The 12524-nt window shown below is 39.7% G+C and overlaps 1 protein-coding gene across 1 annotated transcript in view; it reads right to left on the bottom strand.

The window, feature by feature from the left end:
• unc5db (unc-5 netrin receptor Db) overlaps positions 1–12524 on the bottom strand; it is a 274738-nt gene that overhangs the window by 60990 nt on the left and 201224 nt on the right. The window contains exon 11 of the mRNA XM_039620435.1: positions 11124–11208. Coding sequence (XP_039476369.1) covers positions 11124–11208 — 85 coding nt within the window. The remainder of the gene's footprint in view (positions 1–11123; positions 11209–12524) is intronic.

Genomic DNA, 12524 nt, shown 5'->3' on the forward strand with positions numbered 1-12524 from the left:
CAGATTATGTTAGTTAAGCTAAAATAGATTCCTAAGTTAAAAGAACTACTAAAGTATTTGAATTAACTAAAAAACCCAAGTCAACTGAACTAGGACAAGAGTTTAAACAATAGATTATTTTAATTTAGCTGAAAGGGTTTTCCCAAGTAAAGATGACAATTAAAGGAGTTGAACTGACTAATAAATCTCAGTCAACTAAACTAAGATGAAAGTTTAGACAACATGTGATTTTTCATTAAGATAACAATTGGTTGTGTTATAAGAACAAACTCTATTTCTTGACTTAACTTAAAATTTTAAGGCAGCCCTTTACCTCATATTTTTAAGTTGAAACAACAAGTTATATTTTACAGTGTACGGATGAAAGGATGCCTCATCGCTTGATGAAAATGAAAATGATCAACCTACAGAGGACTGAATTCAAAGACACACAAAAATCAAAGACAAAAAATGATGTGACAGGCTAGTTCATTTTGCTGAGATTTCTTTGCAGCACTGCATTTAAAATAGTACTCAGTAGTTTGTATGGCCTCGTATGTTTGCATGCCTAACAACATCAGAGCATGACTGATAGTGTCCCTGGGGGATCTCCTCCCAGATCTGAATCATTGCTTCACTGAGCTCCTGGACAGTCTAAGGTGCAAACCTGGTCAGGTAAACATGGGGGGGAAGGGGGGCAGTCAAAGGTATCTATTCCTTTGCCTTCCAGGAACTGCTTGCTTACTCTCACCATATGAGGCTTGACAGTCATGCACCAGGAGGAAGCCAGGACCCACTCCACCAGTTTTGGGTCTGGCAGTGGGTCCAAGGATCTCATCTCTAAACTTAATGGCATTCAGGGTGCCGTTGCCTAGCCTGTAGAGGTCTGTGTGTCCCTTCTTGGATATGGCTCTCCAGGCCATCACTTACATCACTGAATCATGTTAGCGGCAGCATAACATTCTCTATGGCATTTCTAGATCCTTTCACATCTGTCACATGTGCTCAGGGTGAACCTGCTCTCATCAGTGAAAAGCACAAGGTGCCAGTGGTGGACCTGCTAATTCAGATATCGTAAGACAAATGCCAGTTGCGCTCTTGAAACACAGATGGATGGAACTTCAGTCAGTTTGTTTTTTTTACTTCTGCAGTAAAACATCTCCCTATGTACAGTTTTTGTCAAGCCGGCTTATATTTGTGATGCAACTGTGTGTGGTCCCCTGAGGATGAGCTCTAATAACTTGGTGGAGATTTCTTCCACAGGCCAAACAGTTACAGTGTTGAACACTTTAGAGTCTGAACGCTTTTACGGTGAGTTAACAATTCACAATAAGAATCAGTGCCAGAGATTAGAAGTAACTACTTAAGTACTTCATTACTTTATGTTACTGTACTCTGTACTTTACTCGAGTATTTATCTCTTTACACTTACATGTCTTACATTTAATCCTTACTTTATTTTACACAAATATCTCTTCCTTATACTCCTTATCCTTATTTTGAATACAGGCTTGTTACTTTATGTTCAGTGGTATCACTGGCACTCGTTCCAGCCCACTTTAACATTGCAAGTTGTAGCCTCGGTACTTTAGCACTTAGCACTACAGAAGAGGAGCGAGCATAAAGGAGGTAATGGTTGTTTTTTTAACTATGAGGTAATTTCAAATACAAAATTTGTATCAGCTCAACAAACATCAGCAAACACAAACTGTGTGAAGTTTGTTGCACAGTGTGTAGCTAGCTAAAGGTGCAGCTGCCGTGAAAAAGACAGGACAAGAGGGGAAGAAGAGAATTATTTAATTGCTCAGTGACGCTTGTTAAACTACACATTTGACAGTTACATGTAATGAGTTCATTTTTAATCACATATAAGATCTGTATATGATGTGTTTCGATAAATTATGCATTTTCATATTGTGAAACGTCCTGCAAAACAAACTTAAGTTATTCAAACGTTGCTTGAAAATAGTTTGTACGAGATAAAGAGGTTAGCTTGTGGTACTGTGGTGTTCTTTTTACCAACTTCATGCTGTCTAGTATGAAGACAATACACACTATACTGTTACTGTATACTGCATTCTGATTTGTTCTTATTTAACATCACTTGCCCTAAATCCAGAGTATTTCCAAGTTAAGGATACCAAAGGATACGCTCTTTGTCGTCTGCAATGCCAGACATTGGAATTTTGTTGTATATCTGTATTTTAATACAGTCTTACTCATCCAGACAAGTCCAGGAAACTTCAAATGGCAATGTGCAGGGAACAGCAATTATTGGGCCAAGCAGGCACGCAGTCAGATCCTGATTTAGGGGACACTTGTTTTGCTTTTGCTCTGCCTTCGGTTGGCAGTTGGTGTTTTTAATATCGCTCCATCATGTTCGTTTAGTTGTGGAAAGCCAAAATACACGATCAAGATTAAAACTGGATTATTTGTGCAGCCCTATATATACATGTACAATAGATGGCTAACTGCAGTGGATGATTGCACTGAAATGCGCTTGGATAACTTGGAATATTGTTTGCAAACTATTTTTTTCTGGATTTCAGCAGTTAACTTATTAGAACCAGTAGAAATTGAAGCTGAAATTACAAAGATGTGATTGAAGGTGTAATAAGGCAGAAATGTACGAGACATTTCATATTCCATGAATAATACCGTCCAAATTCTTACCAGCTAATAAAAGTCAAAGTCATATCTACACACCACATCTACTATTTTTTCTGTCTCACTGTCTCACTCCTTTTATTCTGTGCAGGCCCGAAATTGCTCATTACTTTTCTGTTCAAAGGACTGAAAGTTGACTCATGTTGCTGAGCAGCCCGCTGGATACAGCATGCCACCAACACCATAGTAGTTAGGGGTGTGTTTCCCACAGAGAGCAGCCATGCTACTTGCTGTGCTGCTGCTAGATAAAAGCATGCTTTTAAATGGCATGTGATTTACCCAGAACAACTGCCTGTTTGCTTGCAATGCCATGTTCATACACCCATAATTGTCTTAACAGCCTCCAAAATGATACTTCAACTTTATTTATGTCTTCTCCCGCCTCCACCTGCTGGAAACTTTTCTGACTTTTTCATAAGTGATGTGTTATGTAAGCTCCTCTGCCATTACAGCAGCTTATCAGAATTAAAAGCAGATTCTGTCTGTTGGAACACCTTCACAGTGAATGCTCTTTCTGGGTGCTGACATCTACTCCAGACTTCCCAATTACTGCTTCAGCATCCGCCCGGGTAAGGAGGGGTGAGGTATTCTGATTTTGTCTGCTTATCAGGCCGGGTGCTATCTCATTGCACAACCCTCTGCCCTATGTCTGTTAGCTCAGTCAGTTTTTCAGTTATGTCAACAGCAGTCCGACTCTTTACTGGCCCTGAGAGAGCTCTTGGCCCATCAGCCAACAGCACTGAGCCTGATCACACATTTAATGCAAAGTGCAGGGAAGGAGCAGATTACCTGCTCCTTAAGTAGCCTGCAGCTCAGGCCCCAGATTCCTATAGCAGCCTGAAGCGCCTGAGGCTAGCAGTCTCTTTTCTCAATTCCACTTGTCATCACGATGAAGGGCCCTATACGGCAGCTTCTTGAGCGCCTAGAGGAGGTGCATTATTTAAAGTGAGCAGTGATTCACTCCTCGGGGACCCCAGGAGCCGCGCAAAGTGGCAGACTGGGTCGGGGGTGGTGACGGCAGACTTAATAAATGCACACATTAGCTCACTCCATTAGCTTCACCTCTATTTGCTTGTAGTCTCCCACCTGTTTGTCCCACTGTGCTTTTGTCCATTTTAAGTTAATGCAGGCACCTTATGTGGTGTATGGATACATTAATCAAACAGGCTCTAGGAGACCAACCTTTTAACTCTGCAAAATCTCTAATGCAGCGCAACAGGAAAACAGCATTGTGAAAGCTACAGTAGCTGATTGAAATAACTGTTCTGGAGAACATTAACAATAACTTGAATCACCAATTTGTGCAACGAGTAAAAAAAAAAAAAAAAGCACCATTAAGCATTGATTTGTAACGCTATTACAATCGCTATTCAACTAACTTTGAGACCACTTCATCTTTAGTCCCAGGACCTTGGCGCACTACAACCCACTTGACTGGGAAAATGAGAGCAAGGAACAAGGCTAATCACTTGAAACAACTCAACATGCTATTTGGTCACTTATCACTGAGAGCGCTGCTCAGATTGCTAAAAATAACACCAAATTACTGTAACTATTGAAATAAATGTTTGAAACACTTGTGAAGCTAGCATACAAACAATGGTATATTTTGCTAAGGTTGAAGCACTATTTCTGTTGCTTTTGTACAGCAGATAAGTGATTTATGAATCCCTTCCTAAAATGATCTTTGCTTCTAATTCCTGTCATAATGGGTTTTTTTTTTTTTTTTTTTTTTATCTCTGTGCCTTTTGTGTTCCCCCCAGGCTACACTTTTAGTTACTTTCTACTTTATTCTGAAGGTTAATTCCTCATGTGGCTTTCTGTGTTTTTACCTTCCTCGTTTTTTCTTCTCCCTGCTTTTGTTGTTCTCTTGATTGAGTCTACGTGTGCCTTTTCACATTAGGGAAAACAGTGGTTGCTGATGCCCAAATTTATTACGACTGAACGCAGAGATCTAATTGCCTTTGAGATGGTTTTATTCAAAGACGTAGGTAAAGTCTGCAACCACTCGCAGTCAGTAGCCATATTCAAAACAACTTTGGTGTGCCAAGATGTTAATAAACGGGTGCGCATAAGTGGTCCGCAGGTGCGCATTCGCTGTCAAAATAAAAGGCGCGCACCAGATAAGAAGTTGCAACGCGCGTTTGCGTACATAAGATTTTCTGGAGGAGGACAGATGTTTGTTTAGAATTTTTAAAGATGTCGAAGAAGCAAGCTCCTTTAAGCAATTACTTTGGGGTTCCTCCACCTCCAAAGAAATGTCAGGAGTCCGAACCGCAAAAGAAGCGCGTACTGTCGGAAAAGTGGTTGCAGGAGGTGAGCTGGCTTCAAACAAATGATGAACGCACAGAGATGTGGTGCAGAATATGCCGTGAAAATCCCAATCTAGCGGACAAAAACAGTGCCTTTCATATGTACGCAAACGAGCGTTGCAACTTCTTATCTGATGCGCATCTTTTATTTTGACAGCGAATGCGCACCTGCGGACCACTTATGTGCACCCCTGTTAATAAAATTGCATTATGATGGAGCCAGTTTGCTGTACTCTGACATCAATTTGCAATGGCTTAGGTTGGCAGTTAAATGCAATCTGCTTATAGTAATATGGTGATTAGTTGTGATAATTTGTGAAAAATGCTGTTGCCATCTACATGCACAGAAATTTATTTATCCATGTTCTTCCACTTATCCAATTCGAATGGGGGCTGTAATCTATCCCAGCTCCCATAGCTCGTCAGTCTGCTGAATGGCTAACACAGAGAGACAGACAACCATTCACACTCACATGTACACCTACAAGTAAGTACAGCACAGTAAGCATGATGTGACAATGTTTTTTACTAATGAGATTAATGCTGAGCTCCTATACATTGTTAAACACTCATGGTAAATAGAGAAACAAAGCACAAACCATTAGACTTAAGTCATTAATATACTCTAGTACTGAATGATAATATTAAATATTAGGCTCATTAGGCTCAGCATCAGAACAGGCAGGACAGATCTCATCTTCCTCATCATACTGCAGATTTCCTCATCTATGTTTGAGCCTAACATTTCAAATGAAGATGGAGCTCTGTCCTGATGAAGACAAGACTTTTTTTCTAAAGTGTAATGTCACCTTGGTAGGGACAGTGGGATTTGTGAGCCCTGAACCGAAACCACGTACAATGTGTTCATCCAGAACACTGTGCAGTGGGATCTCCCAACCACGACTGGACCTGCTTAAAGCAGGCGCTGAAAAGGCTCTCCATCCTGATAAACAGATCAGTTTGGACAGCCAGAGTGGAAGCAGCCCAGATTTTAACCAGAGGGCCAGGCATCCAAGCAGGAAGTCGTGTCACACCTATGCACTGGTGCACTGACAGCTATGTATAACAGATAATCAGTTTTTAGCCCTCAGACTCTATAAAACCAATCCTGCAATTTACTCTGTGAGCGCTGCTGGGTCTGTTCCTGTGATTTATGAATTAAAAACTTATAAACAATATACTAAACCAGACCCTGAATGTTCACCTGGGCCTCTTTCATAAAGCACATCCGTGGAATATAATTTCATCAGAAAAAAGTAATTTTCCTACGAGAACAAAGCTGCTTCTGCCTCAGTAGGTTGAAGGATTTATCTTACAATACAAAGTGCTCATAAAACCTTGAAGGCAAAAGCGAATATGTCTGACCTAAGCAAAACCGCAACTTCAGAAGATTTAGATGAGCCTTTGAAAAGCTTCAAGAAAAAAGTAGCTTTAATAGGACTGCGAGTGTGTGGAGAAGTAGGTTGGAGGGGGGTTGGGTGCAAGACACTGTAGTGGGAAAGAATAGGATACAATTCTGCGGATGTCCACTGGCCTGCAGACGGTGATTAACAGATGGCGAGATGACAAAGTTAACAGGCCACCAGAAGAAATATGGCTGTCAACAGTAAATATCTTTCAGTGCATGAGGAGCAAGGGGAAAAAAATAAAGACATGAAAAGCTGTGGCTGAAACAAAACAGCCTGACATATTTACTGAATGTTTCAAAGGTAGAAAAGATGGTGGGAGAAAGTAAACGCTTTCTGCTAGCAGGTAGGAATCTAAAGGAGGGGATGAGGGCAGCTCTATACCATAAGGATTTACACCTGTAAGGACTTTCAAAGACCCCATGGAGCATGCTATACAGTTGTCACAGGACCTAGGAAAGAGTGCTACCCGTAACCTGAAAATATAAAGAAACATACAAAGCTAATTATCTATTTGCTTTTCCTCCTGGTCATGCCTGAGGTAGCAAAAAATAATAATGGGTAGTTACTGACCTAAATAAAGGCTACATTTGCCTAAATTGAGTACACACTATCATTCCACCAAATTAGAATACTGTTTTTCTAGATAAAGTCAAATGATTTTTTGAGGGGAGTGCTCATCCCATCACCCTCCCCTCACCCTGCCTCTCCCTGAGCCTGGTTTCTTCCTGTTAAAAGGGAGTTTTTCCTTTCCGCTGTCATCAAGTGTTTGCTCATAGTGGGTCATTTAATTGTATTATTGTATATGATATAAAGCACTCTGAGGCAACTATTGTTATGATTTAGTGTAAACCAAGACATATTGTGTTGGTGACGTAACACTACATTAACACTTTTTGAAGTGTTACCTGTATAAAAACATATCTGAACCCAAGAGAGTAATGTGTTAATAAGTTAAAATCTCCCATAGAGGTCTATAATTGAGTCACTTTTATTGTCTCTTTTAATCAATTATCTATTTAATGAATGTCAAAATATTAATTTTTAAATGCAACTGGACAAAACAGTCATCTTTACTCATGAAAAATAGGTTTTGCATGGACTTACTCTTCTTCCTTTAAATTACTTTATGAAGCAAAGGCCAGACAGTGACATTGGCACAGCAGATCTGTGATCATTTTTAACTTACCATGATTCATAATTTATCTTTACTATGTATCAATTTATATTGCATAAGTGTCATTTATATTTTACATAGTTTCTACCTGTCTGGTGACTATGGATGTAAAAAAGCAGTTTTCCTAAACTCTATCATGATTCTGTGTTTACAGGACTTCTTAAAAAGCTCTGAGATTGAGAGGTTTCCATGTATTGTGTATAATTGTGTAACTCTATAGAGGACAAAGAAGAGCTGTGCTGAATTTTTAACATCAGTATAAAACATGTAATGGAAAATTGAGTGACTGCTTTGAAAATCAACCTCAAATACAGAAAATCTGCATCGTGACAGGCATAACTCACTCTTTCCACCCCTGTTCGCATCTTATTATGTCAGTGGCTCCCGTCAAGGCGAGCTACATCCCTGTCATTTTGTAGGTTCTATTCTCTTTTGCTACTTTGTTCAAGTGGAGCCGTGTGAATAAACAGTGACATTTCAGAGGAAACTAGAAACCCTTGTGAATCTCCACAAGGAAGACCGTGCAAACTTTCCCCCTGGAGACAGCTCAGTCCATCTGAGGGTCATTACCTAGCCGTGATCAGAATGCATAATATACGTGCTGCCAAGATGAAAGGCCCCAAGAGAAATATGTGCCTTCTATTCTGTCGTGCATGTCCATCAGCGCAACCAAGCTCCGTTCATCACTGCATTCATCATCGTTTAAACAAGCTTCCCGGGTCGTGACTCTCTCCCAGAGCGCCACATTGTTGACACCGAGTGGAGTACATAACTACATATTGACTCTCAGAGTGACGAGGATGGGAAAGGCATTGGAGGATTGGACGTTTGACTTTGCTTCTTATCAGTCAGTTATCTAAATAGAGGACTCCATTGCAAAGTCCCCCCTGGGTCGTGTGGTGTAAACTTGAGTTTCTCCACAGCTGCTAGAACATCAAAGCCCACACTACCACCTGTGAGGGGCTTCTGGAAATGAACACCCATATCGAGAGACCAAGAGGGCTCCTAAAGAGAGAGGGAGATAGGCCCATCTGTCACATAGCCTGAGGGTAAACACACATGGACGCAGAGATGGCTTTGGGGAGGGTCACACACATTACCTTCTGTACAAGCTGTACAAGTGGTTGCCAATATATTCATTTGTTTATTTTTGATGGCTTTGTAACACGCCTTTACGATCACTATCATTGCTACAACTACTAACACTAGCAAGCCTGATTACCAAGTTGCATCCTTACTAATTAGTACTAAGCAGCTGATTAATTACCTGGTGAGTTATTACTCACCAAAACTGAGGCACAAATTGTGTTATCAGGTAGTTCCAATAAAGATTCTCCATAAGTCCACCAACACCACTAACATAGCCAAGTTTAGCGACTTAAATTAGCAGAGGTGAAATGGATCAGCTACAGCTAGCTGCCCAAATGTTAATGCCTCAAAACTGTCCAAAAAGAGGAGGAAAACATCCCTTATACAGTAGCTGTAGCTTTTCTGGAGCCTGAAATACTATCTAGAGGAAACAAATGCATTATTTCCTGCTGGTCAAAAACTATACTAAGCAGGTGCTTTTGGAAATGAAAAAAAATGTGCTGAACTACTGAGCGGCAGTGATTGTAGCAAGGTCGATTGGTCGGTTTGTTAATGATCAGAGGGCCACAGCAAAAAACAAGCAAAAGTTTCTTGATACATATCGTACCAATAATATGGTACTGACATTAATGCTATAGTCACTCGAGCGAAGTGATTATAGCATATAAATAGAGTTTGGAGAGGAACCAGGTCTGCCACCCGCCGCCATCAGTTGGTAATAAGGTGGAGTCGGTCTGTTATAAGTTTGCAATTGAATGGGGTCAAGTTGGCAGTTACAGTTACATCTATGATAATAAAGTGATTGACTGTGATAAATTAGCAAAGATTGCAAACTTTTTGTCATCTATAGACCCAGAAATTTACTGTAACAGCTTCCATGCAGAAACTCATGGATCTGAAACAGAATTCAAGAATTTCCTCCAAAAATAGTTACATAGTTACTGCAGGATGGGAAAATAACACAATAGAATGCAACCAGCTGGCAACCAGTTGAGTCAAATCCTCTGTTGATTGACATAGATTGACTGCAATGTATTGCCATCTGTTTCCATTTAGAAATTAGACAATTATTTACAATCCTTGGCCAATCTGTCTGAGACTGACGCCAAGCTGCAGTCAGTCAGTGCGGGGCTACAACTGGTTTGAGACAGGTTGCCTTTCCATCAATTGATTCTTTATTACCTTTCTTGACTTCTTCTTGACATGACTTCTTTATAGTTTTTCAAGCTCCTAACATAAAAAATGTTTAACAGCAATTGTTAAGCTTATAGGCTTATAGCTAAGGTACGTTAGCTAACATTAAAATGATAGTTAGCTAATGTGTTTAGCCAAAACTTTGAACATGGGGAATGTAATTTGTAGTACACTCGCAGTAACCCTGGCATTTCTTATTTTGTCTGACATTTAATTTATTTTGGATTTAGTCACATATATTTTACTTGAGAGCAAACCATTCATCAAAGACAGTTTTCAAAGACAGAGGTAAATCCCTAATTTCAACAAAAGCAAACTCTCCTTTTGATTAGTGTCTCCATTTTTTTAGATGTGCTCCCACCTTCTTTTCCATCAGTGCAGGCGTTTGTTTTTGCATTCTGCATTTCAGAATCAAAACCTGCAAATCAAAACCTTTTGATTGCATTACCGGTAAAAAATAATTACAGCTTTCCTGATGAATGGTTTTTCAGGAAACTTTTTTTTTTTTTTTTTGCATTTTGCTTTCCATATGTTATTTACAGGAGATAGTACAGGGTCAAGCATTAATGGTTCAGCAGCTCAACCATCCATTATTAATCAGTAATAAAACAAAGTTCCTCCAGAACAGTTTTATAGCCTTACTACTACAAACCATGATGGAAAAAAAAGAGTCTGATGTGTAATATCTTGTGAAGGCTCCTTTCATTATCAATGTATTTTTTTAGCCTAAGAAGAGTATCTGTAGTCTTTGTTTGATACAAGATTTGTCAGCCTACCAGCTCAGACACATCATAAACAACTACTCATATTGGCTCTAAAAGGCTGTGTGAATAGTATGAAAGACAGCACAAGCATATGTGTGTTACACTCAGACTGACTTGCTATCCTCTTAAAATGTTTAGAGACAGTGACATGAAATCCTCTAACTGATCTTTAAAAAGCTTGATTTAATTAATTTTTTTGGGGGGTGGGGTTGAAATTTCATACTTGGAAGACAGAAGTGAAGCAGACATGATAACAAAAACACGGGCTCATTAAGCTCAACTCAACACAGACAACAGGCAGTAAGAAAACATATTTCTCTGAGTCAGAAAGCCTAAATCGAATTCCTTCATCCCCCAATGACAGAGCGCTGATACTGCAGCTGCAAACAAAGTAACAGAAAATGGTAAATAATTAGAGCAAAGCAGGACAGTGAGGACAGGTGATGGAGAGTCAGGGCAGATGGATGATAAGATAGAGAGAGAGTGACAGGCAGACAGATGCTTCAGATGATATTTAGGTAAACTGTGGCCTCACCTTGCTTCTCCCTGATTGATCACCATGTACATCTCCCAGGACATATTTTCAGCCACGGATCCATGAGGCACCAGGAGGCTGACCCCTGAAAAACACAAACACACACACACACACACACACACACACACACACACACACACACACACACACACACACACACACACACACACACACACACACACACACTTGTGTCAGCAGCAACTCCACCAGCAGCCTGACAGCATAGGGCAAAATAAGAGCATGTCATACATGCTAGGGTTATGTAGATATTTATGAGCGCTTCAGTTCACTTCAAAGAAAAAAGTGACCTAGACTTGGGCTTCTAAGTGTTATAATATTCATGCTGATTTTCAACAGGAGTACAGTAAAAAAGGGCTTATTTTGGCATATCTAAACTGTTCACATATTATGAGCAAATGAGGGCATAAATGCTACTTTTCTATAGAGTTAGCTATAAGACAGCCTAGAGTATTTCGGGAGGACTCGGTGAAGCACTGGCATTTGCGGATTTCTGATTTTTGACTGGTTGTTAGCAAAGATAGAAATAGATGGATGTTACTGTACTTCAAACTTTTCATCCTGTCTCCATCCACTCAACCCTAACTGGTCACAGCAAATACCTGCCTATCAATCTGACGGGGTTTCTTCCTGTTAAAAGGGGAGTTTTTTCCTCCACCATCATCAAGTGCTTGCTCATAGGGGTTTTCTTTCCATTATTACAGTCTCTACTTTACAATATAAATAGCCTTGAGGCAACTATTGTTTCAATTTAGCGCTATATAGATGAGCTTGAATTGAAAAACACTGATTGGATTGAATTATTTAAATTTCATCCCAGCCTGGTAAAATATTTCTATATTTAGACAAAGAATCTGCTTGGTGGAGGTCAAGATGCTTTTTACTGTCATGGTTCAATGGGAAAACGTTTCAGTGAGCAGATCACAGTGACAAAAAATGAATTTTATTAACCTTATGTCTTTTTTTTTTTTGCTTTAGTGCAAAAATTTCCAAGCAGCTGCAGTTTAAGGTTTGCAGTCAACTATATGTGTTGTCTGGTACCAGTCCACATGGTCTACTTTACACTGCTATGTGTTGGAGAGTTCAGATATAAGACATCACAGAGTTCATTACAAAGTTCTGGTCATGATGGAATTTTAAACAGAGAAATTTGGTGGTGAAACTATTCTCTCTGCCAATAATTTACTTTCCTTGTGTGGGTGCAATCATTTCCGTTTCAAGTCCCACTGAAACTACATCTGTAAATTTGCCCTGTTGGTCACCAGTAAGCATTTTTGACTTTGCTAGGCTTTGGGAGGATGTAGAGTCAGAAAACTTAATATAAATGTAGCTTATTATCGCTAATTAGCTATATTGAAGCATTTACTTTTTATATAACCGTCC

Source organism: Oreochromis aureus, linkage group 12, assembly GCF_013358895.1.
Source record: "Oreochromis aureus strain Israel breed Guangdong linkage group 12, ZZ_aureus, whole genome shotgun sequence".
Classification (NCBI taxonomy): Eukaryota; Metazoa; Chordata; class Actinopteri; order Cichliformes; family Cichlidae; genus Oreochromis; species Oreochromis aureus.